The 27,962-nt window shown below is 49.4% G+C and overlaps 1 protein-coding gene and 1 long non-coding RNA gene across 9 annotated transcripts; one reads left to right on the top strand and one right to left on the bottom strand.

Moving 5' to 3' along the window:
• Nucleotides 1–483: 483 nt before the first annotated feature.
• LOC146894105 (uncharacterized) lies at nucleotides 484–17,037 on the bottom strand. The gene is made up of 4 exons (XR_015738043.1): nucleotides 16,861–17,037; nucleotides 5,082–5,202; nucleotides 4,685–4,833; nucleotides 484–761 (listed from the first exon to the last, which is right to left on the bottom strand). It is a non-coding gene; the product is annotated as an uncharacterized LOC146894105 (long non-coding RNA).
• On the top strand, nucleotides 841–25,142 carry LOC148121659 (phospholipase A2 group V-like). 8 transcript variants are annotated; one of them, XM_087906983.1, is made up of 8 exons: nucleotides 841–1,032; nucleotides 13,413–13,524; nucleotides 17,883–17,932; nucleotides 19,157–19,243; nucleotides 19,417–19,561; nucleotides 23,841–23,947; nucleotides 24,278–24,342; nucleotides 24,631–25,142. In XM_087906983.1, exons 5-8 carry the CDS (start codon nucleotides 19,458–19,460, stop codon nucleotides 24,886–24,888), a joined length of 534 nt encoding a protein of 177 aa, XP_087763109.1. In that variant the 5' UTR covers nucleotides 841–1,032; nucleotides 13,413–13,524; nucleotides 17,883–17,932; nucleotides 19,157–19,243; nucleotides 19,417–19,457; the 3' UTR covers nucleotides 24,889–25,142. The 8 variants fall into 8 exon arrangements, with proteins under 8 accessions (XP_087763109.1, XP_087763103.1, XP_087763108.1 ...); XM_087906977.1 differs by lacking the exons at nucleotides 13,413–13,524; nucleotides 19,157–19,243 and adding an exon at nucleotides 9,860–9,933; XM_087906982.1 differs by lacking the exon at nucleotides 13,413–13,524.
• The last annotated feature ends 2,820 nt before the right edge of the window (nucleotides 25,143–27,962 follow it).

Genomic DNA, 27,962 nt, shown 5'->3' on the forward strand with positions numbered 1-27,962 from the left:
TACAGGAATGTGACAGAGTTTAGTGCACATGGGTTATTATTCTGTTGACCTTCCCTGTCACCTGGGTACTCTGTGCCTTTAAGAGACAAGCTCTGCCCACTCCCAAACCCCCTTGCACCAAGGTTAGCAGATCCCCCCTCCTCTCCAGTGGGCTCTCTATCTTCCCCTTCCTCTTCTGTAGAGGTAACTTCTTTCTCCTCTTCTCCCCTTCCCTTCCCCTCCCTAACCCACTAAATAAACTCTACACTCAAACTTTCTCTCTGCAAGACATATCTGTCTCTCACTCTCCACAGTCTCCCACCCGCTAAGGGAACCCACTGAGGACTCCCGTGACCCGCCAATGCTCCTGGTGGGACCACTATCCCTCAAGGGACCGGTCCCCTACCACCATATCTTTATAAAAGAATAACAATATGTTATTGTCATTTTGTCTCTCCGGTGGTGTGATGTAACTCTGACCAAAAGCAATTCGAGAAGGAAAGGGTTTATTTGACTCACAGATTACACAGGTATCATTAGGGAAGCCAGAGCATGAAGTGGGAGCCTGGAGGCAGGAGCTGATGCAGAGGCCATGGAGGGCCTTCCTCTTTTTTCCTTGGTTGTTGATTTGGCAGGGTAAGGAGTAATGTCTGCTTCCTCTGTTGCTCTTAGCTCATCTGTCACTCACTTTGTTGATGTTGGTGGCATGCCTGCTTCTGTACACTGTCCAGGATTGGACTTCGACATCCCCAGGGGTCATGACTTTCCCTGAACCTGTGAATCTGAGCCCCAACCAGACAGAAATTTTCCCTTGTTATTCAGAAAAGCATTTTTGGAGTAATCGAAACTGAAACTGTGCTTCTCTGCCAGGGATCTACAGGTCTAACCCCAATATCCAGAGACACTCTGGCCTCTTCAGAAGCTTTAGCAGCACCTAGTTCTCCACTGTCCCAGGAGCCATCCCAACGGCAGGATCTGTGTCCACCCTCTGGGCCAGGACAAGACCAAGGCACCTGGGGCCTCAGACAGTCAAGGCTCTTAGCAGCCTCTCAGGTAATTAAGTTTCAATGCAGGCTCCATGGGGGTCAGTCAGGACTGCAGGGAAGAGCACATGCTTGTGACAAGAAGAAGGCTGTGACTTGGATAACCTGGGACTGGACCACTCCCCTCCCTGCTGGGATGTGCTGGGTGACTGCCCAGGGCCCTGGGGCAGAAGAGCCAGGGCTGTGCCAGTCTCTTCTTTTGTTGGACTTTCTGCCACCCTGAAGGCTGTTGGGGGCTGAACAGGGTGACTGCAGGCCAGTGTTCACTGTGTGCTCCCACAGACAGCGTCCGAGTCTGTCCATCCTATTTCGCAGCTTGGGGGCCTAATGCTTGGGCTGCAGGCCATAAACTTGGGGATTCTGATTACTAAGACTGCTCATGGGAACAGCCCTCGGAGCAGGAGCTGAGACCAGGCCAAAGAGGTCAGTTATGGGGAGAGAGGGGCCTCAAGGAGTGGGAGGCAATGGACTGGAGAGAGAGAAACCAGAGGGGGCCAGGGGAGGGGTGGATACTGCTTCTGCCAGAGGAAGCTCCTAGGGCTTCAGGATCCCTTACACGCATCTTTATCAGACCAGGGCTGGGGCAGTTCCTGAGGCAGGTCATGTCTAAAGTAAGGGTACTCAGATGGTCATTCCTAAAATGAACAAAGCCAGGGCAGAAAGGGTTATGGGCAGGGTGGGTTATGGCTCACGCTGACGTTCACCTGAAGGCTTGTCCAGCTTTCTCAGATGTATGAACATGTTTGTGTGGGCATGTATGTACATATATTTGTACAAGCATGCATGCATATGCATTGTATGCATGTGGAGGTCAGAGGTTTAACTCAGGTGTCTGACTCAATCACATCTCCAATTCATTTTCTGATCCTGGAGCTCACTGACTGAATACACTGGCCATTTTGTAAGCTCCTTGCCTCCTCTGTGCTGGGATGACAGGCACAAACGCTGTGTCTGTGTTTTGTTTGCATTCTTTCATTTCGTTTCCTTTACATGGGTTCTGGGGAGCAAGCTCAGGTCTATATGCTTACACGCTTCTATGGACAAACCATCTCCTCAGCACCCTGGATTTCTTCTTAATCCAAATCAGAAGAAAACATTTCCCTTTGGGGAAGGGTTCATCCACCTTAGTTAACACTCCCTTACCTTCTGTGTGCCATTCACCTAGGGCACAAACCAGGCAATCCGGAGAAGTGTGCCACACCATTGCTGGCTGGATCTTACAGGAGCTCTTTCTTTTCCCTTCTGCATCCTCCCTTCTCTGAGTGCCCCGCTCTGGACGGTATTCAGCCTTGACATTGGGGCATTTGGGTTCAACCCAGAGATTAAGTGCTTTGTGACTAGAAGGAGCCTCTCTGCGCTCAGATCTGCAACAACCGTACTGCTGCAGGGGAACGTGACAAGCCTTGTTAGCAACTTGCCATAGGCCTTCACTGTGGTGGTGATTCGAGTCAGGCAACACTCCAGAGCAAGAGTGGTTCAGGATGCCCCACCCTGACAAGGGCAGGCTGTATTTATAGCCAGAGGAAAGGAAGTGGTGTGGAAAGAGAGGGAGTCAGCCTGACTGGGTAGAATTCACTGGGTTGTGAGTGCCTGATCTGAACATTAGGGAGCTTGTGAAGGCCCAAGGACTGTGTTATTAAAAACAAAACAAACAAACAAAATACTTAAACCTCCAGTCTAAATATTCACATAGGCAGTGTGTTTTGGCTTCTTACATTGAGAATATGCTAACTTTTTCACTATCATGTGTTCATTGTGTAAAGTGATGGATTTCATCATGCATATTTATTTCTTTTCTGGGATTGTGGAGACTTGCACAAGCCAGTGTTTGTGTATGTGTGTGTGTGTGTGTGTGTGTGTGTGTGAGAGAGAGAGAGAGAGAGAGAGAGAGACAGAGAGACAGAGAGACAGAGAGACAGAGAGAGAAAATAATGTGTGAGACCTAGTTCTCTCCTTCCACCATGTGTGTCCCGCGCTACCGTCTCGCCAGCAAGAACGACGCGGGACACTTAGGATCCTTCTGCAGCAAAGCTTTAATGTGTCTTGAGAGGGAGAGCATAAGCTTACATGGCAGAGACCAAGAATGAGGGAACCCAGCCCTTATAAAGGAAACAGTCCTCGCTTCTGACGTGTCACTCTTGAATTGGTCTGCTGCCCATTATCCCAGATGATGCCTCAGAAGTAGGCAGGGACGCAACAGTAGAAAGTTACCAAGCACATGTGCTGGGATTAAAGGCATGTGTTACAACACCTTGAACTCACAGAGATCTGCCTGTCTCTGCCTCCCAGGCATTGGGACCAAAGGCGTGTACTACCACACCTTGAGTTCACAGAGGTCAATCTCTACCTTTGTCCCTTGAAGCAATGGAGAATGTGGTTGTGGCCCTCCACACATGTGGGTCCTTGGGATTGAACTCAGGTTGTCAGGTTTAGCTGCAAGCCCCTTCACCCACCGAGCCATCTTGCTGCCCTCACTATGACGTTTTTAGGCCTGCGCATTACACCCTCTGCTCACTCACCACTATTAGCCATTCTTCTCTCTCTTCCTCCCCTACTGGTCCTGTATCTCAACCCTTCCCTCGTCCTTTCATGTAGTATGGATCATTACAGATGAGGTACTGATAGACAGACGAGTAGATGGATGGAGAGACAGATTCCACACACAAGAGGAAGCATGGCATTTGTCTTTGTGTCCCTGCCACTTCCCTTAACATGATCATCTCCAATTCTGTCAGTTTCCCTGCAGATGATGTAATGTCGTTTATTGCCGAATAATTCTCCATTGTGCACACCTGCCACTCTTCTATTGGTGAGCGTCTAGGGGGTTCCATTACTTGTTGTGTGGGTGACTATTTTTGTAAGTAGGTTTTATTTGTGTGTCAAGTCAAGCTTCAGTTCACTATTTAGAGAGAAGTCTTTGAGGCAAACTTTACAGAGGTGGTGTCAGACAAAACATTTGATTTAGCAACACAATTGTCTCTACCCTATAGATGAAAGGATTTGCCCCACACGAGGCATGAATGTCAAAACAAGACACAATTTCTGTCTCTAGGGATTTTGTTGGAGTGGGCATCACAGCACAAATAGGTTCTATTAATCTCACCGGGTGAGAATAAGATCGCTCGCTTCCACAGTTTTGGGTCAAATTTGAACCAAGCTTTCTTAAGTTACTGACCAGGATCATGGATACTACCCAGGTCCATAGTTGAGATTCCCAGAGAATGGCTGCAAGCTACATCGGTCAGGTACTTATAAAGGCAAAAATTCACAAGAATACATACGTCTTGCCTTCGTCCAATCAGGGCCAAGCATACATCACGACGTACTTCCTGCCTATGTGCCACCACCTACTTGTGATCAAGCACATCCTCTGCAATTGGGGCAACCAACCTTGTTTATAGAAGGGAAAACACGTGGCTCATTATCATCCATAAGCAACAGCCCCAGCATTCCAGGAATATCTGCCTTTGGGCAAGCGTGGTGGGTGGGGGCTACAGATTGGAGGCATTTTTGTTTTATAGCTCTCTTAAGCACAGCAATTTAAACTTAAAATTTTAGCCTTCACAGTTTCAGGGTGCCCAGAGGGCTCAGAGTTGGGTCTTTGTAGTTCAGGGTAAGGTGAACTCTAAGAAAGTTTTCCACCAAAGGGAGACCTGGCTTACCTGTCGCTCCAGCTCCCAGGCAGATTTCTTCCCCAGAATCTCCGCACTTCTCCCTGCATGGAGTATTCTTAAGATAGCCCATGCTTGTTTCCTTCAGAGCTGTGTCCAAGTGCTTACTAAGGAGCTATTGAGGGACGAGCATGTTGTATCTACAAAGATAAGAACAAGAGGATAGAAGGCAGCTAAGAGCGGAACAGGTGAAGAGGGGTTGAGGGGAGAGAGGCAAAAAGAAAGAATGAGAAGTGGAAAAAGAAAAAAATGGAGGCAGGACATGCTGTGTGCTCTCATGGGGGTGGGAGAGGTGGAAGGATGGTCTTGGGCAGCCAAGAGGGAATATCAGAAGCGTATGATGGTTTATTACTTTTAATAATAATAATTTTTAATGAATAAAGCTTACCTGCAGATCTGAATGCAAAGCGGCCATACCAGTCAGCGGTGGCACCCACCTTTAATCCCAGCAACAACACTAGTTAGCCATACAGCCCAGGCACTGGTGACACACGCCTTTTATTCCAACACTAGAGAGGAATATAAAATGGGAGGAGACAGGTCTTAGCTCGGTCTCAGTCTTAGGACTGGTGGAGGCAGGATCGCCCATTTTGGTCTGAGGTAGAGGTAAGAGCCAGTGGCTGACTGCTTTGCTTTTCTGATCTTTAATGTGAACCCCAATATCTGTCTCTGGTTTCTATTATTCAAGCTACAGAAGAGCAGGGGCCCAGGGAAGGTCGTGTCATTCTAGGGGTTGCAGGCATTCTGAAGGACTCTTCACCCTGCCCTTCCCAAGGAAAGAGATTGCTTTCTAAACGTGATGTGGGGCTGCCGGGTCTGGATAAGCTTGGCCACAGCCCCTCCCCTGGGGACCACATGCTGCTTGGAAAAGGTAGAGATGAATGGTCTGGACTGGAGATGTGTGTAACTCAGGTTCAGGGATCCAGGACCCTAGGTGCCATCTAGGACAGTCAAGAGCAGAAGCTTGGGATCCATTGCCTCAGCAGTCTGATAACCAAAGGGAAGGGTATGAATGGCTACACATTCCTCCCCAGGACGGCTACAGAGGTGGACTGGAACCAGTGACTGAGCGGTAGCTGCGACTGTCACCCGACTGTGACATGCCATGAACCACCGGAGAGGGAGGGCTAGCCGTGTGTGTCTGTAAGACTGGCTGCCAGGCCGACGCTGGGCTCCAGCCCAGGGGGAGCCACTGTTTCCACCAGCTCCAAGATTTCATCCTATCAAATTCTTCATACAATAAAGAAGACAGATGTGTGGTTGTCTGTGAAAGTCAAGTTCTGGATAATATGTAATTAAAGTTTCCTTAAAATTTGATTTAAATTGTGGTAGTGTTCTTATTCTAGACCGGTGGGATGAACAGTTGGCTTCTCAGATTACCTCCCTAAGTTCAGCAACCTTGCTTTCTTAACTTGAAACCATTACATGCTTCTTTGACATGACATTGTCCCAGCACCCCTTCCTGCAGAACTTGACACTTGGGGAGTGAAATCACGTGGCTTGTTATCACCCATAAAAAACCACAGCCTCCAGCATTTCATGAACGTCTGTCCTTGGGCAAGGGGCTGGCAGAGCAGAGACATTTTTGTTTCATGGATCTCTATGGAGTAGATATTAAAACTTACGATGTAGCATTGGCTCTCACACATCCTGGAAGGGGTGGCATTTAAGATGAGTCCCAGAGTTTAACAAACCAAGAGCACTATGACTGCTGAGTACTCTAGAGGGCATTCTGTGAAGAAATCTGAGTAGAAAACACGTGAAGGTTCTGGAACAACCCAGTCGCCCCACTGGTGCAACCGCAGACATGGTGGGTACATGATGCCCAGTCTGGCTCCCACTTCGTGGGTTTTGTCATTCTTTGCCATGTCACTGAACAGGACTCTGGCCTGAAGAAAAAGTGGGGAGGGCTCCAGAGTACAGAGGGAATGATGCTTCCAATAGACCCCTCCAGGTCATATGGTTGCTGACTGACTGACAGGTACAGAATTTTTCTTCAGCTCAGTGGTTAAAAGCACTGGCTGCTCTTCTAGAGGACCTGGGTTTTGTTCCCAGTGCCCACATGGTGACTCACAGCCTTTGCAATTCCAGTTCCAGGAGACTGGACACTTGGTTAATGGTCTCAGTGGGCACTATCCATGCTATATGTGCAGGCAAACACCCATATATTTAAAATAAAATAATAATAATTTCAATAAAATATACTAATACTGTGTTGTGTGGCACAAGTTAGTGTTCCCAATGCTCAGGAGCCTCAGACAGTAGGATTGCCAGCCTGAGATATATAGTGTGTAGGCCAGCCTGGACCACAAAAGCAAAAACCAAAACAAGAAACACCAAATGCCAAAAGCAAAGCAAACAAGCAATAACAAAAATACGAAAATGTTTTTACTTTATCCCCCCCCACACCTTTTGTTTGTTTGTTTGTTTGAGACATTGTACCCTATAACCCAGGCTGGTCTTCAACTTGAGGTATATTGGCCAATCAACTTAAACATTATATCCTCCTGCCTCCACATCCCAAGTGCTGGGATCATAGGTGTGTGGAAGGTTTCTGTACCCCAATATTAAGTCTCTCTTAATTCGAATTAGGATTTAAAAGCCCACAGGTTATTGAGATGGCTCAGAGGTTAAGAGCACTGGCTGCTCTTCCAGCGGTCCCAAGTTCAATTCCCAGAAACCATATGGTGGTTCACGATCATCTATAATGAGATGTAGTGCCCTCTTCTGGCCTGTAGCCATATATGCAGGTAGAACATTGCATAAGTTTAAAAAAAAAGATTTAAAAGTCCAGGTTTAATGAGTAAAGCAACTCTCAGGTGGTGGGGGCGGAGGTGGAGAGAGAAGAAAGCCACAAGGGAGAACCACCTGGCCGGTTGGGAGTCAGCCTCTTTAATAGCCTAAAGGTATGGTCTTGTGCATCTCAGGGGGAGGAGCTGGACTTTCTCAAGGGCAGTGTCTGGAATGAGAGGAGCAAGGCTGGGTGGAGCTTCCTGACAGTGCTCACTACCACATCTCATTAAGGCAGTGCTGGAGAAGGGGCTTTATATAGATAAGTGCTGAGCCACACTTCTGGGTCTTTGATGGACAGCTTTACGGAGTAGCATGGAGGTGTTGCAATGATTGATTTGATAGAGCACTGGGGAGTGTCCCACTTGTTCTATCCCTCCCTACATCCTGCTCCTTGTTGCTTTTCCTGACCAGTGGCAGATAGAAAGTGTCCTATAGTGTAGCAAACTTTCTTGTCCGACTATCTTTTATGGGATTGCCAGCTCCCCAGTAATGACATGGAGACTTATTATTAATTATGAAAACTTGGCCTTTAGCATAGGTTTGTCTCAACTAGCTCTTATAATGTCAATTAACCCAGATATATTAATCTATGTTCTGCCACTTGGTGTTAGCTCACTTCCTGGTGAGGAAGAATTGTCTGTATTCTGTCAATCATGTTTTAAATAAACACTGATTGGCCAGGCAGGAGGTGTAGGTGGGAAAACCAGACAGGAAGTGGAAATGATGCAAGGAGAGCAGGAGAATTCTGGGGAGGAGGAAGTTGATTCCTCCACTCCTGCCCAGATCACCGAAACAGCAGGATGTGAGCTGCCCCACTGAAAAAGGTACTGAGCCACATGGCTAAAATAGATCAGTAAAATGGGTTGATCAAGATGAGAGATTAGCTAATAAGTAGCCTGACCTAAAGGGCCAATCAGCTTTATAACTTACAGAGATCTCAGTGTGATTTTTCTCTGGGACTAAACAGCTGGGGGCTGGGCAGGATAGAAAATCTAAACAAGCAGGCCCGGCCTCCTCATGTTACAACTTCCATTTTGTGCCTCCTTCTTTCTCTCCATGTCTGGCTCCCAACTCTGCCTTCCTTCTTTCCAGAGTTCTCTCTCCGCCTGGAAGTCCCACCTTTACCTCCCGCCTAACTATTGGTCATTCAACTTTTCATTACACCAACCACATCAATACATCTTCACACAGTGTGCAAATATCCCAGAACACTAGGGACAAGAGAGTCTCCCATGACAGCTCATTCTCTTCCCAGGACACATGAGATGTCTTGGCCTAAGGCCAACTTCAACTCCATAAAGCTGGGAAGCTGGTGTTGGTTCGTCCATCTGAGCCCCATGTTATATCTGTGATCTTCTTGATGTCCTCAGTCCTTCAGAGATTTGAAGACAATGGTTCCCTGAGCCACCTTCACAAGGCCAGTCAGCCACTTCCTCTACCTATGTCCTGTGACCCAGATGTCCCCTGCTCTTCCGGAAGTCTGTTCAGCCCAAGGCTGGGCTCTGTGGTTCCTCCTGCCTTCCAGGGGTGGTCTCTGGCCTACTGGATTCCCATGGGTTTGTCCTTCTGCCACCTTGTTCAAGGTGCCCTTTGCAGGTGATATCATGGAAACTGGCTTGGGGGTGGTGTCACCCCTGTGATGGCTGAGCTGGGTTACCCCCTCCCCTTGTGTGTTTCAAGCCTGGGACAACCAGAGTCTCTTCCTAGGGACTCGATCAAGGCCTTCTACAACAAAAGACATCAGACTGAACTCTGCCTGGTCTCCTATGTCCCTGTGACACCGTAGCTACATGCTAGACCTGTCCTCCCCAAAGCTCTTCCGGGATCCCTACTTGCTAGTAAAGACATTTATCATTTTCTGTGATTAGTGAACCTGGAGTGTCCCCCTGTCCACACACACACACACACTGAAAATAGGCAACATTTATCAACACCATCCTGTGTGCCTAAACACCTGGTTTAGGGCATCTCAGAATGGGGAAGATTCCCTGCCCCCCATTACTCCTAATGGTAAACTGAGATGTGGGGTCGTTGAACAACTTGTCCAAGGTCACACACAGTTCAGGGACCTTGTGCTGGTGGCAGGGGGTGGTTCACTCTGGAATGTGTTTGCTACAGAGCCTGGGAGGTTTTAAAGAGCAATTTCTTCCCTTGCAGTTATTCATAAATGCCAGCTCTTCCACAGCTATTTTCAGTTCCCTGAAGGTGCCTGTGGGTCTGACATAGTCCATTCCTTTTACCCCAGACACCCTTCAATGTCAATGCCCTCCACCCGGTTCATGCCCTTAGAAACAGGGTTTCATGTATTCTTAGTGAACTAGAACTTGTGGCTGAGGGCGACCTTGAACTTTGGTCTTTCTGGTTCCATCTCAGGTTCTGGGAATGTCAGCGTGTGCCACTAGGCCTGGTTTACAGTGCTGGGGTCTGAACTCAGGGCTGCAGGCAGGGTAGGAAAGCTCTGCCAACTGACCACCTCACCCTGCGGGTTTCCATACAGTGTCTCCTCTTCCCCTGGAGTGGGTACCCCTTACGTACGCCACTGCGCACTGACTTAAGCAACTTAGGCCTGCTGCTCTTAGATCCAGAAAACTCCAGAGAGATAATATGTTAAGAGATGCCTGGTTCAACCCATGGGGATTTCCTGGGGACCCTTTTAGTGTGACAAGCCGTTCTTGTGACTGAGCAGACAGGATCACACAGGAATTCTGGCCTCAAGAGCCCAACCCATCTCATCAGGCTTGCTTTGCCAGCGCTAAAGACAGCCATAGCTTCGCTATAGTTTGTGTGAGAGAACTATACTTCGGAGCAGTTAAATACCCTGCGAGGGTGACAACGCGCGGATTGGAATCGGGGCGTGTGACTGGAAACTTGGGTCCCCTGACTGGCACTGTGTCCTCTCATTCCCATACCCTGTCCTTTGGTCATTAAGCCTATCTTGCTAAGTCAAAACTCCTACTGGACTCAGCCTAGCCCTCACACCCACCTAGACACCTGTCACCTAGACACCCGTTCAGGACTAAGAGCAAGTCCCTGAGCGCTGATGGTGAGTGGAGAGACACTCCTGAGAGCGAGTCAGGGTGTGTATGTGTGGTGGGGCGTCTGCCCGTGTCTGGGGTGTTAGGGTAGGGTAGCAGGATCAGAGAAGGATCTAGACAGGGGGCTGACTCCGAGTGGCTTGTGCCAGCAGAGGGAGAGCCTGGAGGAGGTGAAATGCCCTGGGCTCCCCTGGAGTGAACCTCAGGTACAGGGTGCCAGGCTTGCAGCAGTGCAGAATCCAGGCCAGGGAGGGTGAAGATCAGGGGACATGGAGGTGTCTCCCCAGAAATGGGATGTTTAGAGAAAAATAAAAGCTAGAGAAGGCCATCAGAGGCAAAGGGAGGTGGCACTTTTTTTGGTTTGGAGATACGGTTTCAATATCTTGGGCTGGCCTTGAACTTGCTATGTAGCTGGGAATGGCCCTCTTTGCCTACACCTCCCGGATGCTGGAATTACAGATGCATGCCACCAGAACCATTGGAGTTACGGACCAAACATAGAGATTCCTACAGGCCAGATAGTACTCTGCTACACACGCGTACACATACACACACACACACATACACACACACACACACACACACACGATTTACACAGGCACACCATGTCCTATTTCTAGAACATTCCATCACTCATTTATTAACAGTGTTCTGCCTTTGCATTGTTATAAGTGTTACATGTAAGAGCACGCATCCGTATGTCCTTGTCTTCTGTTACTTAGACCGTTTTGTCCCATATCGAATGGCGAGGCCAGCAGGTGTTTGTGACAGAGAAAGTGATTTGAGGGGCTGGCAAGTTGGCTTAGCAGGTAAAGCCTTGCTGCCAAGCCTGCTTCTGTGACTTCTGTCTCTGAGCCCACCTGGTAGGAGAGAACCAACTCCTGCGAGCTGTTCACTGATCTCTGCATGTCCCATGGCCACGCATCCCCACCCAGCCTTCCCCAGGGAGAAGACACTCGGTCAAGGAGGAGGAAGAGAACGCAGAATAGATGGTGCTGGCTGCAGCGCATGCCACTACCAAACATGTGCCTTTGCTAATGGTCTCTTTCCTCCAGAGGGCAGGGGCTCTGTCTCCTTCAGCACTGAACCCCCTTCGGTGTCTGGCAGACAGTAGACAAGTATTTTTTTATGGAGTTGAGTTCCCAGGGCTATGTAGAAGTTCCTGTGGTTAGGCCCTAGGGAGAGAAGTGGTCATGAGTATTGCTTGCTGTTGCTCCTGCAAAAAAGAGAGAGAGGGAGAGAGAGAGAGAGAGAGAGAGAGAGAGAGAGAGAGAGAGATAGGAGGGGGGCAGGGTAGAGAGTCAGGAGGGCTGTGGAGATAGCTCAGGCAGCAGAGTGCTTGTCACACAAGTAAATAAGTAAATGAGGCTCCAACTTTGATCCCTAGCATTAAAATAAAGCCAGGCATGGTGGCATACACTGATTGTCCTAGGTATCTCTGGGGCTTGACGGCTAGCCAGTTTAGCTGCACTGAGGAGCGGAAGGAGAAGGAGGAGGTGATAATGGCCGTGATGATGATGGATGGAGAGAGCTTTCTGGATTCACACTAGTGCACGCTGTACTGTTTCTAGAACACTCCATCATTCATTTGCTAGCAGCGTTTGGCCTTGACCATTGTGACCAGTGTTAAGATGTGCACTGATTCCTTTAAGGCTCAGGGCTGCTTCTCCAAGCAGGCAAACTACCTGAGACGATGTTTTCAGTCAGTGACCACGTTTAGATTTGAACCCAAGATGTAGAAGCTGTGACATTACCCACTGAGCCACATGCTCTTCTGTGTGACATTACTTAATAGTTTGTTCAGTGTTGTGTGATGCTTTACTCTTTTGGTTTTTTTAAAGGATCCACCACTCAGCCCCCCAGTCCCCCATCACACACGTGGAGGTTTATTCTTTTTCATGAGTGCCCAGCCTTAGCTTGCCTTGTTTCTTGAATGTTTTTTACTTAAATTATCCTGCCTACCTTTTGCCTCTGGGATTTTTCCTTTCCTTACTTCTGTATGCCTGACTTTCTTTCTTACTCCATGGCTGGTTGGGTGACTGGGTGACTGGCCGGCTGGCCCCTGATGTCCACCTCCCCTCGCTGTCGTGTTGCTCCTCCTCATCCTCATTTCTCCTTCTACTTATTCTCTCTGTCTGCCAGCCCCGCCTACCCTTGCCCCTGCCTTGCTCTCGGATATTCAGCGCTTTCTTAGACCATCAGGTGTTTTAGACAGGCAAATAATCACAGCTCCACAGAGTTAAAAAAAATGCAGCATAAACAAAAGCAGCACACCTGAAAATAATATTCCCCAACAGTCCAGAACTGGCTTATGGGGGGCGTCATTGTGTTTAGTGTTTCATCTGAAGAAACAGAGAGGTTTCGTTACTTGCCCAGGGTCACACAGCTACTAAATAGCTACTGGGGACAAGCTGGTGTAAGAATTCCATAGGGAGTGAGTCAGATGTCAACAGTGGTACCATCTAGACTAAGGAAGTGGCATCTTGCAGTGTCCCCAGAGTGGGGGGAGGGGCTTTACAGGCTCCAGAGAATGTTGAGGCTGAAGGAGAGAAGGAAGACAGAGTTGACCTGGCTCTGAACTGAGGCCGAAGAAGACAGAACAAAATAGAAGTTGTTGCTTCTATTTTGCTTCTAATAGAAGTTGTGGCTGGAAAACCACAAGGAACCAGAGACTGGATCATTCCACAAAGGCCTACTGTCGCAGAGGAAGTGCGTCTGGGTGGGGATCCAGGGCTCCCTCTCTGGTGGGAAATACAGCCTTGGACCCAGGTCAGCTCAAGCCAGTCCCTTCAGAGATCTCTCCTGAAAGCTACCCAGCCCTGAGGCCTGCAGCAAGAATCTAGAGGGAAGAGCAACAGGGGGTTTTGAAGTGGGCCTCTTTGAGTTCCCAGGAAACTTGGAGGTGGCCCAGGCAGCTTGTGGGAGGCGTCAAGTCCGGCTTAAAACCAAGCAGGCCCAGCTGCTGCCCATTCTCTGGAACTGAGGACAGAGAGGGGCCCTCAGGTGAGGCTATCATTCTTGGGGCTTCCCAGTAGGGGTGAGTGGGGCCTGCCCCTCTGTGGGGGAGCAGAGGCAGCACAGGGTGCTGCCGTCATCTCAAAGCTAACTGGACCATGGTATTCTTTTCCAGGCAGGAGATAGGAGTGGGGGTCTGGGGCTTAAGGGGCTCCCTCATGTGGCCTTGAAGGGCCTGTTCCTCACATGACCTTGGCAGCTCCCTGGTTTCCACATTCTCCTCTGTGTTCCTTTACGTCTGCCTTGGCCTTCCCACCTTTCAGTATTGCAGCCCTACTCCACTCTGAAATTATCAGCCAGTGCCCCTGTGATTATCAGATAAAAACAGACAAGCCACAGCCTTGTCTCGGGGCTGCCCTGGGCTCTACCGATGGTCAGCTGGACAGCTGTCTCCAGGCCCTACTGCCAGCTCCTCTCCCCAACGTGTCTTTTTTTTTTTTTTTTTTTTTTTTTTTTTTTTTTGCAATTCTTTTGTAGGAACTCCCTTATCCACACAGCAATGGTGCAGCCCAAGGAGCTCTGTAGAGTCCCGGGTGAGGAGAGCAGGTCAGAAAGACAATGATTATTTAAGAGTCTTCCCTACACAGGAGAAGAGGGCTACAGAGCCAAGGGTCACTGGGTGGGGTTGTCACTGGCATGAGCGAGTCTGAAGGGCAAGAGAGGGAGCAGAATGGGTTGGCTAGTGAGATTCGCTTGGGCAGCTCTGGGCTTCTCTCGAGGGTCCATTGGGCTAACATTGATTGGACTGGCCTGTGAGAGTTAAGTGTGTGGGAGCTGGGGCTGAAGGTTTTGACTTGCTTGACTGGCATGTGAAAAGCATGCCCACAGGAGAGCCGGGTGCTAGCTGTGTAGGAATTGGCTAGCCTACATGGGCACCTTCTATTCATTAAGATCCTTGAGATGTCAAGGCTTTATGAAAGAAAATACATGGGCCGGGAATGTAGCTCAGTTGGCAGAGTGCTTGCCCAGCATGCATGAAGCCCTGGGTGCCGCCCAGCACCATATAAGCTGACCAGTGGTTGGTGCGTGCCTGCAGTCGAGGGGTGGGGGGAAGGGGATCAAAAATTCAAAGTCAGCCTTGGCTATGTAGTTCAAAGTCAGTTTGGACTTCAGGACACCCCTACAAAAGAAAAAAAAAAAGAGGGAGAGGCGGGGAGAGAGGGAGAGAGAGAGAAGAAGAAGAAGGAGAAGAAGAAGAAGGAGAAGGAGAAGGAGATGGAGAAGGAGAAGAAGGAGGAGGAGGAGGGGAGGGGAGTGGAGGGGAGGGAAAGAAGTTAAGACTAAAAGAAATCAGGAAAAGAAAAACAGAGTTAACCACCTGGTAACTCAGAGAAGTGAAGAGTCAGTAGGAGGGATTCACCAGATTGGGCTAAATCTTTGGGTAACTGTTTCACCCATGCAAGGTCTCTCTCTCTCTGTCTCTCTCTCTGTCTCTGTCTCTGTCTCTCTCTCTCTCTGTCTGTCTCTCTCTTTCTCTTTCTCTTCCCCTCTCCCACCCTCCCTCTCTCCCTTCCTCCTTCTCTCCTTTTCTCCCTGTCTCCCTCCCTTTCTCTCCCTTTCTCCCTCCCTCCCTCTCTTTCCCTCCCCCTCTCTTGCCTCCTTCCCCTCCCCTCCCCCCTCGTGTGTGTGTGTGTGTGTGTGCGCGCACACGCGCGTGTGTGCACATTCTATATGTGAGCACAGAGGTCTGAGAGCACTACTGGGTGACCTGCTCTATCACCCTGCCCCCTTACTCCCTTGAGACAGGGTCACTTACTCAGTGAATCTGGAGAATCTGGAATAAGTCAGCCAATCCCAGGGCTGAGCCCCACAGCACTAGGGTAGAGGCAGATGCAAACACCCAGCTTGCCTTAGGTGGGTGCTAGAGCCACACACATCCCTATACTTGCCCAACAAGGCTTTAACTCATGGATCCATCTCCCCAGCCCCTTGCCAGAGCCTCACAGTTCCTGAATCTGTCAAATCAACAACTGTTATCCATTCATCCTCTCATCGGACAAATCCCACTGAAGGGGAGAAACAGCGGCTTGTCTGTAGGTACCCTGTCAGGGCCATGGCTGGCTTGGGAGTGATATGAACAGTGTCTGGCACATTGGAGATGCCCAGTGTGTAGCCTCTGGCGTCTTTACTTCAGAACAACCTCAGGAAAGCAGCAGAGGGGATGACTGTGGGAACTTGTGTCTCGGGTGGTTTGATCTGGGGATCTGGGTGCCTGGAGGCCTCAGAGCACAGGCTGTGTGGGGACAGCACTCTCAGGAATGTTCTTGGAACTCAGAGGTGCTGCTGGACAAAGGCCAGCTCAGTAGCCAGAAGTCCCAGGAGTCTAAAATGCTGTGTTTGGAGACCAGGCCTTTGCGGGGTTCCAGGGACCTGGGCAGAGAGCACCGGCCCCTTGGGGGGCTTGGAGACAGTGTGGCATCTGAAAGGAAGTCCTAGCTGGCCACAGACCAGCTGGAAAGCTGTGCACACTCAGGGGTCAGGGATTCTGGGAGTGGAGAAGAGCAGACAGCTTCTGGCAGAGGAACCTTCTAGAGGCCACCTTGGAAACCTTTCCTCGGCCTATTGGCCAGGACTGCCAGCAAACTTCCAGCCGGGAACTGTGTTTTTGTTAAAGACAGACACTAAGGCAGAGTCCTAGAGGATGAGTTTCAAGGAAGACAGAATGCCAGGACTGAGAGACATTACCTCTGGAGGAGGGCTGGCACAGTGTAGAGAGGGGCCAGACCCGGGTTCACATTCTGATTCCACTCCATTCGCTGAGTGACCTCTGGCAGATTCTGGGCAGTTTCTGAGCCCCATTGTTCCCATGGGAACAGTGACACCTGTAGACTGTCAGAGACCTGCAGTGTGCCTTGGGGCCACAAAGCCATAGTGAAGCCCCCAAAGGCCAGGACTCACTATGGGTCCTGGACTCCATTCCAGAGCAACTATCTGGCCAGCCACCATTCTCAGTGTGGCAATAGTGCCCAAACCAACAGCTACAGCCCTCAAATAACCATCAGGGAGCTCAGAGACATTAGTCCCATGAACTTCAGGAGCAAGATACAAGTGTCAGTTCCCTCCTCCCTCAGCGCTCCAGCTCACACCTCCCTCAGTGCTCCAGTGCCCACCTCTGTAGAAAGGAGCTGCGGGCAGGCCTGCTTTTCATCCTGCCCGGCTCCCGCACAGCTAGCTTAGCCCCAGAAATAATAACACACAAGTTATATTCATTTAAACACTGCCTGACCCATTATCTCTAGAGAGTTAGTTACTGACTAACTCTCATATCTTGATATTAACCCATTTCTAATAATCTCGTGGTAGCACCACGAGGTAGTGGCTTACCGGAAAAGATTCAGCATGTCTGACCTGGTGGCTGGCTCCATGGCGTCTGGCTCATAGCCCTCTTCCCAGCATTTTGTTCTGTTTACTCCGCCTACCTAATTTTCTGTCCTATCAAGGGGCCAAGGCAGTCTCTTTATTGACCAATGAAAATAACACAATAGACAGATAACCCTCCTCCATCACACCTCCCTCAGCGTTCCAGCTCCGTCTGCCCTTAGTGCTCCAGCTCCCTCCTCCCTTAAGTTCCAGTTCCCTCCTCTCATAATGCTCCAGCTCCCTCCTCCCTTAGTGCTCCAGCTCCCTCATCCCTCAATGCTTCAGTTCCCTCCTCCCGCAATGCTCCAGCTCCCTCTGCCCTCAGTGCTCCAGCTCCCTCTGCCCGCAGTACTCCAGCTCCCTCCTCCCTCAGCGCTCCCTCCTCTTTCAGCGCTTTAGCTCCCTCCTCCCTCAGTGCTTCAGTTCCCTCCTCTCTCAATGCTCCAGCTCTCTCCTCCCTCAGCGCCCCAGCTCCTCTTCCCTTTATTTACATTCTGTTTGGTACACGGTGTGTATGTATAAAGGTGTGCTCCTGGAGATCAAAGGACAACTTGTGGGAATCAGTTCTCTCCTACCACGGAGGACCCAGGGGTCAAACTCAAGTCACCAGGCTTGTAGTAGGCACCTTTACCCACTGAGCCACCTCACCAACAGCCCGCCACACTGATCCTTAGCTGGACCTAGGGCCTGCCAGTTCCTGCCCTTAATCTTGTGCCAGCCATATCCACTTACACATCTGCCAGGGCACAAACGTAGGGGGTACTTGTCATCCCCACTTTCTGCTAGAGTCAGTAATGGCCTTCTGTCTCCAGGGAATTCGGAGGATCAAGGCCTGTAGGCTTTGCCTGTCTTTTCCGGCTGGAGCTGTCTGTGGATTACCCAATGAAGGAGGGAACACCCAGACCTAATTTGGAGTTGGGTGTGGACCGAACAGGCCTCAGCAGCGATGATTTAAAAGACACCATGGGATGTGTTTTGTTTTCCAGAACCCAAGAGATGAAGGGCCTCCTCATACTGGCTTGGTTCCTGGTCTGCAGTAAGTGTTGGCTCCTTGATCTCTGGATGTCCTCCTCCCCCAGCCTTGGGAGTGATGGGTAGAGGAAAGAAAGGTGACCAGCAGCCTTTGAGGCTCAGAGACCTACGTCTGAGCCTCAGCTCTGTGCTGACGGGGCAAACAAAGATATCAGCAAAGGCCTTGATCTCCCTGGGCCCCTGCGTTTGCACTGGTGGACATGGTGCTGTGGCAGGATTTGGATACTGTAGGTCAGGGTGTGACGGCTATGAACATGAAGACGTGGAGCTTGTAAATGTGGGAGGCAGATATCCCCCCGAAGTATAAAAATAGAATAAGGACAAACAACGAGAATAAAGTAGAGCACAAAATCCTTCAGAAATATCCCAGCCCCGGGCTGGGGGCCAGCTCAGCAGCAGGGCGCTTGCAGCACAGTGGTGCATTAGGTTCAATGGCTAGGTCGATGACAGATAGATAGGTAGATAGATAGATAGATAGATAGATAGACAGACAGACAGACAGACTCCAGTTGATGATTCTGGAGTCATTCTCTGTTCAGTATTTCTGCATACTACCCCATCTGGAAGGTTCTGAAAAGTTGCAGGGCAGCCCTCAGAGAAGACTACTTGGACCTGGGTTTAAGTCAATAGAACGTCTACTAGTGGGGCTGGCAGCCACACTGGATATTCACAGTGTAGCCTTGAACTTTTCCCCGGGTGTGCTTTTAAGTACAAAAAACCATATCCTGGCTTGACCGACTTCAGTTAACAAGAACAGTTAGCCCGAAGCGGAACCAACAGAAGGTAAAAAGCAAGGTTAGTACAATTAGAAACTTTCCCAGTTTGAACTTTAATGAATTAGGCTGTTGCTTTCATTTTGGCAGGTGGTGCTGTCTATGTGCTGCTTTTTATGGCCCAAGTGGTACTTCCCTCATGGAGTCAGTCATGCTAAGGTCTGAGGGCCTGGTACAATGCATCTGACTTTAGGCTTCATTGTAGCTCCCTAGCCCCTCATACAAGTCCCTGATGGGCAACTCTGCTCTTTGATGCCTTTCCAGCTATCTGGAGATCCTAGGAGGAACTTGAGACCCAAGGCAGGAAAGGAGCCCCTGGCTCCTTACATTGAAAACCCTAGGCAACATCCTTCCTTCTAGACTTATAGGAGTCTTAGTTTCCCAATTTGTGACGCAAGGGAGCTGGCTCCAAACTCTGCTTCTAAATTCGATTTTTGATTTTTTTTTTTTTAAAGAAAGTATCTCATGTAACCCAGGCTGGCCTTGAACTCTCTACGTAGTCAAGGATGACCGTGAACTTCTGGATCTCCTGCATCCACCTCGTGAGTGCTAGGAAAAGGCCTGCTCCACACCCAGTTTGCAAAGTGCTGGTGGTCAAAACTAGGTCTTCACGCATGCTAGGCGAGCCCTTTGTCAACTGAGTCACATCCCCGGCCCCCAAGTGGGGTTGCTGCAGCATGCCCAGTGTCACCTGGAGGCTTGGGCTGTTTTGCAGGTGTGCCTGCAGTGCCCGGAGGCTTCATAGAATTGAGGTCCATGATCGACGAAGTGACTGGGATGGATCCAATATTGGACTTTGGCTTCTATGGCTGCTACTGTGGCTTTGGCGGCAAAGGGATGCCCAAGGATAATACTGGTTGGTGAGTTGACATTACCACCTTTAATGCCCTGGGCTCTGCTCTCATTACCCCCTTTGATTCTGTGTCTAGTCTACCACTGAGGCTCAAGACCAGAGAGATGGCTCAGTGCTTAAGAGTGCACACTTCTCTTGCAGGGGACCCGAGTTCAGTTCTCAGCACCCATGTTAGTCAGCTCCCAACCACCTGTAACTCCAGCTGCTGGGGACCTGATATCTCAGGCCTCTTTGGCCACCAGTGCTCACATGTGCATGCACACACACACACACACACACACACACACACCTGAAACTAAAATATATATTTTTTTAAATTTAACTTTTTCGAGATAGGGTCTCACTATGTAGCTCTGGAACTCACCCTGTAGACCAGGCTGGCTTTGAACTCACAAAGATCTGTCTGCCTCTGCCTCCCTAGTGCTGGAATTAAAGAAGTGCACCCCTACACCTGGCTTCTAAAATAAATCTTTAAAATAAGGAGAACTAAGACTCAGAGGAATTAAACCGCTTTTAAAGATATGCCATGTAACTCCCAAGAGTCCCAATATCTCAATGGCTTAATTTGTCACTTGGTTTATTGCAATATAACAAATGATCCTTACGTGTTGGCTTAATGCAAACACGATTGTTTACTTTGCCCATGGACCTGATGTCTGGGGAGGCCACGGCAGAATGGCTCCTATCTGTTCAGTTTCCTTTTGCAAAACTTGGCTGGGGCTGGTTGATCTACACCACAGGTGGATCATGGCTGTGACTTGGGTTGTTGCTGTCTGATAGGTGGAATCTCGGGCCCTTTCTATGAGTTCTTTGCAGGGTTTTCTTGACTTTCTAACAGCATGGTAGACTCTTGGGAGGTTATGAACAAACATTCCCAAACTACAAGGTGAAGGAGTGTGAGCCTGCAATCCCAGTTCTGGAGAGGTAGAGGCAGTAAGAGCAAGAGTTTGAAGCTGATGTGAGCTATAGAGCAAGTTCTAGATCAGTCCCAGTTGCCTGTCAAGACCCTGTCTCAACAACAACAGTACAAGATAGTATTTTTTTGTCCTAGGCCTCTGACGCTCCACGGTATTGCTTATGTGGCCCTCTTAATTGGTCCAACCACAAATGCTCAAGAGAGGAGAGACCTAGGGTAGCCAATGATTGCACAGATGCATCGGGAGGAGACCTAGGCTAGCCAATGAGTGCACAGATGCATCGGGAGGAGACCTAGGCTAGCCAATGAGTGCACAGATGCATTGGGAGGAGACCTAGGCTAGCCAATGATTGCACAGATGCATTGGGAGGAGACCTATTCTAGCCAATGATTGCACAGATGCATCAGGAGGAGACCTAGGCTAGCCAATGATTGCACAGATCCAACAGAGGAGGAATAAGCATCGATGTTCTATGACTGCAGTCAATGGGCAGTGAGCAGCTCAGGAGATGAGCAGCCCAAGAGAGATCTTGGATGGTCTCGCCACAAAGAAATGTGTGTTTGAGGTGATGGGTAAGTGATTTGCATCGCTATGATGGCTATGCAGTGTCATGGGTACTTTAATTACTTCTCTCTCTCTCTCTCTCTCTCTCTCTCTCTCTCACACACACACACACACACACACACACACACACAGTGATGAAATAACTGTCAGAACAACTGAAGAACATAATCAGCTATTCTGGCACACAGTTTCAAAGCATTCAGCTCATGGCCACTTGGGGCCGTGTTTCTGGGCCTGTTTTGAGGCAGGATATGATGGTGGAATATCTGCCACCGGAGCCCCTTCATGGTGAGCAGGAAGCAGAGTGAAGGATACAGAAAGATGACAGGGCAAGGTTATCATCACCAGAGACACACTTCCAGTGGCCCGCTTCATTTAACTAGGTCTTGCTTCCACCTTTGGCTTCATCCTAATAATGCCATCGTATTCTGAATCCATCAGTGGATGAAGCCACTCGTTAGCCTCCATGATCGAATCACTAGAGAATCCCTCATAGACACATTCAAGATTCTATAATCATCTAGACAGCTACTAATCCGGTCAAGCTGACAGTCAAGATGAACAGTTCTAATGGGATGTATAGTATCCCAAGATGAACAGTTTTAATGGGATGTATAGTACCCCATTGTGCCCATCAATATGCCTAGTTACTGTGTGTCAACTTGAAAAGAGAGAGGAAAGATCTGGATTCTACCTTTTGATAGGGGAGTGTCACCATTCCCACGGCTCTGGCATCTCCAACGTCATGGGGTCTCCAAGGCAATCCAGGCTTCACCTTCACAGCTTCACACAATGGCACCTCCAGGCCTCCTTGCAGGGGCACCGCTGACATAAACCTGGCCTCAGTGGCCTTCCTTAGTCGGGAGGGAGACTGCACAGCTCCTTTCTTGTATCCTTCACTCGAAAGCCAGAACCACGTGGCTGAAGCTGCCAGGTTCTGCTTGCTGGGGCTGGAACATGGGCCCCTTGTTCAAACACCAGTTTTCTGGTGTTGATGGTCTCCTTCACTGCCTATGCCTGGCTGTTCTGAAACCAGGCTGGCCTTGACCTCTACAATCTACCTACTCCTACCTCCCCAGTGTTCAGATTAAAGGTGTGTGCCACCACACCTGGCCTTAAACTTTGCTTTAATTCCTTCATACAAATTGGAAGCTTAGCTGGGTGGGGTCTTTCTCTGAGGTCACCACCCTCTGTATTCCATCTAGCAGCAGACTTTTCTTTAACCTCTTTATCTCCTTGAATACAGGACTTAGCTCCATTATACTTTCTGGTTCCCCCTTTCACCTCAAACTGTACTTTTTCCCCCCAATTTTTCCTTACTCAGCTTGCAACCTGCATAAGACTGGCCAGTAATAACCAAGCAACACAATCAATATTAAGTCGTTTTGGAAAGACCTCTTTTCTGCCAAATTACTGCCAAAGCTGGTAATTCATAGCTATTCAGTTTAGCTTCAGGCAGATATTTTTTGAACAAGGGCAGGAAGCAGTCATATTCTGTATCACAAGAGCAGTCTCTAGGCCGCATATTGATGTTCTGCTCTGAACCCTCTTACACTGCAATAAACCCCTCCCCCATTCAAATCACCCTCAGCACCACTGTCTTCCATTAGCCACTAGTATGGCCCATTAAGCCTCGCTTAAAGTGTTCAGTCACTTTTCTAGTGCCAAGTCCCAAAGTGTTGCACATTCCTCCAGACAAAAGCATGGCCCAGCCTATCAGGGCAGTACCACAGTCCCTGGTACCGACTTCTGTCTTAGAGTTCTGTTGCTGTAAAGAGACACTATGACCACGGCAACTCTAATAAAGGAAAGTATTTAATTTGGATTTGCAGTTCAGAGGTTTAGTCCAGTATTGTCTTGATGGGGAGCATGGCAGCAGGCAGGCAGACATGGCACTGGAGAGGTGGCTGAGAGATCTACATCTGCATTAGCAAGGGCCAGGCGGGGAGTGACACTGGGCCCAACTTGAGCATTTGAAACTTCCTCCAACAAGGCCATACCTATGCTAACAAGAACACACCTCCTGATAGTGCCAGTCCCTGTGAGCCTATGGGGGCCATTTTCATTCAAACCGTCACACCTACACTCCACCTAGCCACCAGGAGGCAGAAGCGGGCCCGTGGACTTCTGATCAGTGGCAGTTCTAGTGGGTGACACCATCCCTGCCAGTTCACACTCACTGCCACAGCTTCTGCCAGGAGGATATGGTTGTAGTTTCACACCTACTCGGGATGTCAGGCTAAATAACATTCAGAGAGAATCTCCAAAGAATGACTATTGATTTGGGAACAGGGTGCACTGTAAGGAAAATATGCATGCCGTAGACACCATGGGCCTATTCAAGGAGGGTGAGATAAGGGGAAGTTTTAATTAGCAGGAGAACCAGAGCTTTTACATAAGCTGCTTGGATGCCAAGCTCATTGGTCGTGGAGGCCAGAGGCAAGTGCTAGCATTGGCTCATTGGTGGAGGTGCTGTTACTAGGCAAGCCTTCTATGTAGAGCATCTTGCCTGAACTGTCACGGGCTTAGAGAAAGCCCAACTTTCTCAGGCAAGCTGCATAAAGCTTGGGGTGCATGCAGGACAAGGAGAGACCCTCTCGTAGGGGCGGGAGGTTAGAAAGTCCTTCAGAGAGAACTTAAACAGCCAAGCACCACATCATCGTGTGTCTCCCCACCCCTCAAGCACCTCTGGCTCTGATTTCGTTTAGATTTGACATGAACTTTCTCTCATCTTGGAATCTCTCCCAGGTACAGAGGTCAGAGGGGTGCCTGTCCACTCAGCGTCCCCATCTCTCACTTTGACAGGTGCTGTTGGGCGCATGACCGCTGTTATGGGGAACTGGAGAAGAAAGGCTGTGACATCCGGTTTCAGTCCTATGACTACAGAGTCACAGGGGGACTGGTCACCTGCGGTAAGGGGGGCTTCCCATTCAGACAGGGTGTCATGCTGCCCAAGAGATGGGCCAGCTTGTATCTTGTGAGGCAGAGTGAGGATGAGGGGCCAGGCTGTTGCAGTCTTTCTAGGTTTCTGGGGAAGGGTGGGCCCGGTTTAGACCCATTCTTTACTAGGTGCTATGGGCTTGCAGATTTCCTCTTCCTGGACAGAGTAGGTTTCACCTCCCTTATTTCCCATGTGTAACTGAAGCCCAAAGGTTTGCCAGTGTGCAGCAGGAGGGGCTCGTGCCAGGGCCCTGAGTTCACAGCCAGGCCCCAGGTGCATCTCTATTTAATGTCTCCCACAGAAACTGTCTCCACCCTCAAGTTAGGCACTCCACCCAAAGGACATGCGTCTGTTCCACCAGACCAGGTACTCCCTGAGTGGAAACCTCGAGATCTTGGCCCTCTAGTTCAGGAGCCGAGCCTCCTCCATCAGATTACACATCTCCCTAACTCAGGAGCCACAGCTCTGCCATCAGATTCTGTCTCACCCTGGAGCAGATTCCTCCTCCACCCACTATGGGATCCCTCAGAGCAGGACAAAGATTGGGGGGTCTATGCAGACTAGAAGACACCCTCTGATATGACTTTGAACAAGTCAGTATTGGTGGGGCACAATTTTCCTGTGCTTACTCGGCACTTGGTGTCTGTTTTGTAGAATACGGGTCCTACTGTTCGACGAGGCTTTGTGATTGTGATCGGACGCTGGTCTACTGCTTGCGGAGAAACCTCTGGAACTACAATCCTGATTATCAGTTTTACCCCAACTTCCTCTGCTAATGCCCCGTGTGGGCTCTGCTCTGGGGGTTCCTCCCACAGTGGAGGCCCCCTCTGCTGTATTCCTGATGCACGTCCCAAGGTCTTGGACCTTTCTTCTTCTGTGTTCCATTGGGCTGGGCAGCACCCCAGGACTTAACCCAAGGACTTAGAGAGGGACTCTGACCCCAGCTTGGCAAGCTCCCAGGATGGCTGAGCTGGCACTTGTGAAGTTGGCTCTGGGCCTGGGAGCTCCCCCAGCTCCAGGCCAGCGCTGTATTGACTTTTCCTTCGATTTCTGGAACCGAACTGTCATTATCACCCTCCAGAGACCTTTTACTCGAGTAGAAGCCAAATTAACTCTATAAATCTGCTCTGTAGATATTAAATAAACCCATTTGCAAAGCTAGAAAACACCCCCAGCATTTCCTCAGATAGGGCTGGGGTAGGATTGCCTAAACCTTTGTGAATCTCCTCAGCACCTGCATGCCCTCAGGGATGGAGGTGGAAACAGGTGAGAGCCTTTTTAGACTTTCATGTTTTATCTGAGTTCATTTTCTTAAACCTTGGCTTTCTTCAAACCAGACCTGGAGCTCATGTTTCTTCTAGAGGAAGAGAAGCACAGCCCTGTACTACCTGGGACTCACCCTGGCTAGAGAGGGCAGCATCCGGCTTCTGCAGCTGGGTGGGTTCGAACCTCTGGGTAGTCTGAATCCCTCTGACTTTCTTTGAAATAGAAAATGAGACGCTTTCCGGGAGCATATGGGTGCACACCCCTAATCCCAGCACCTGGTGGGTGGAGGAGGCAGGGGAGTCGGATTCAAGGTCAGCCTCTGTTCCTTAGTAAGTTTGAGAGCAGCTTAGACTACATGAGACTGTGTCTCAAAGGGTGCCAGTTAGCTAACTGAAATGAGACTCCTAGAGCTCACCTGGTGCAGGCACAGGGATGCTGGAGTTCTGAGATGTCACTGGGTGGGGAGACACAGTTTAAATGAGACTCAAGGAGGCTGAAAGAACAGGTTAGCAATCTGTTTATTTTTCACCAAGTTAGGGGCATTGAAAATCCCTATTACCTGTCACTTTGTAAAAGGCAGAGATTTCTCACACCAATATGACAGGGAGGAGAGATGCGTTGTTCAATAATAAAGAAGGAATCTTCCCAAGGAAGGGCCCAGGCTCCTTCACTTACATCTCCAAAATATGTGCAGGACACTTGAGGTCTCTATTTAGAAAACTCCAGTGTTTGAACACTTTCTAAGTTAAGGTAATTACATGAGATCACCCCAAATTCACACGTTTTCGGTATACGCTAGCGACTATATTTAAACAACACCAGAGTGGGCCTCACAAGCTGATTTCACACGTGGAAATTTCAAAATTGGGGTGAGGGAGGGCCTGGAGAGATGGCTCAGCTGGTAAAGAGCCAGCTTCAAGCAAGCATGAAGATCTGGATTGGATCACCAGGACTCATTAAAAATAAAACATAAAAAAGCTGGCTGTGGGGGTATATACTTCTAACCTCAGCAGTGGGGAGGTGAGGTAGGCAGATTCCTGGGGCTCAATAGTCAGCACCAGAAATGACTACTGAAGTTGCTGTATGCGCACACACACAGGCGTGCACACACAGGCGCGCACACACAGGCGCGCACACAAGCACATGCTCACTCACATGGGTATGGGCACAAACACATGTACCCAAACATTCGTTTTCTTTCTCAAAATCAGAACTGTTTCCCAAGCTCAGCCTAGAGTGGGTTTGTGGGGAACTCAGAAGTGTCCCTCTGTCTGTTTCGATGTCATGAAGAGGCCTGGACTCTGCTTCTGTCACAGTCTGGTGGCAGGCTAGGTGTCATGTTGCTGGTAAGTTCTACCAAATGGCAGATGCTCGGGTCCTTGTCTCTGGGCCTCCCAGCTCTGAGCCCCAGTATCCAAAGATTCTCAGCCAGGCCAGGGATGCTGTGAGCTTAGAGAAACAGCAGCACACCTGGATGGGACCACGAGGAACCTCTACCTACCCACTCGGGCCAGGAGACGTTGGGAGACTGGTCCCAGAATCAGAGGGATATACTGAAGGCAGTTAGAGTCTGGGGCAACTTGAGTTTCTGGCATGAATCTTCCAGATCTCTGAAGTTGGCACGGTAGCCCAGAGGTCAGTGTGTGGGAGACATGTCCTGATTGTGAATACAGGAGATATCACGACAAGTGACACCCACACAGGTACACTTTATTGGTTTTTTTTATTACCTTTTAAGGGCTTATTTATAGCTTCCTTCATCTGTTATGGCAGAATAATTTCTTACAATGTGGTCTTCAACTTCTCTGTTTTTTTTTAAAAAAATAATTTATTTTTATTTTCTGTGCATTGGTGTGCATGCATGTCTGTGTGAGGGAGTCATATCTTGGAGTTACGGACAGTTGTGAGCAGCCATGTGGGTGCTGGGAATTGAACTTGGGTCCTCTAGAACAGCCAGCTCTCCCAACTGCCGAGCCATCTCTCCAGCCCCTCTGCTTTTAAAACAGAGTGCATGCCTGTCACAACTGCCTTACTCCCTCCCGCATGTGAGTGTGTGTGCACGTATGAGAGCGTGTGCATATTCCCATGTGTGCATAATGGCGAATCAATCCCACACCAATTATGTTTTAACGGGGTATTTATTTTGGGGGCAAAACATACATACACCATAAACCATCGGGAAGGGAGCCTAGTTGCTGGAGCAGGAGCCGGGAGCAAGCGCCAGAACCAAGAGGCCCAAGCCGAGAACTGTGGCTCTTTTTAAAAGAGAAATATACCACGCCCCAGTGGGCTGGTATTTCAGTGGCTATTGGCTGACGGAGCGGAAGGCGCTCCCGCAGCACCGTGGGCTCCTGTTTCAGCAACTATTGGCTGAAGCAGCGGAAGGTACTCCCGCAGCACCTCCCCATTTTGTTTAAGTAAGAGAGTTCTAAGCCTACTACGAAATTATATACAGTATTCTCTCAAGGTCTGTGAAGAAGTTTGATGGGATTTTGATGGGGATTGCATTTTTTTATTTATAAAAGTTTATTAATTTATAAAAGTTTCCATTTCCGCCCTTCCTCCCAACACCCTCCCAATCCCCCCACTCCCTCTCCTCCTTTCTCTCCATCCCTAAGAGCAGTCAGGGTTTCCTGCCCTGTGGGAAGTTCAAGTTCCTCCCCCCTCCCTCTAGGTCCAGGAAGGTGAGCATCCAAACAGACTGGATCTCAAAAATCCAG

Source organism: Myodes glareolus, chromosome 6 (assembly GCF_982192425.1).
Source record: "Myodes glareolus chromosome 6, mMyoGla1.1, whole genome shotgun sequence".
Lineage (NCBI taxonomy): Eukaryota > Metazoa > Chordata > Mammalia > Rodentia > Cricetidae > Myodes > Myodes glareolus.

Excerpts from the sequence above, each read along its gene's own strand:
- LOC148121659 (XM_087906977.1), top strand. The coding sequence starts at position 9,869 with ATGTCAGCGTGTGCCACTAGGCCTGGTTTACAGTGCTGGGGTCTGAAC. Across the intron at positions 17,933-19,416 it reads GGCTTGGTTCCTGGTCTGCA|GTGTGCCTGCAGTGCCCGGA; the intron begins GTAAGTGTTGGC and ends GCTGTTTTGCAG. Across the intron at positions 19,562-23,840 it reads CCCAAGGATAATACTGGTTG|GTGCTGTTGGGCGCATGACC; the intron begins GTGAGTTGACAT and ends TCACTTTGACAG.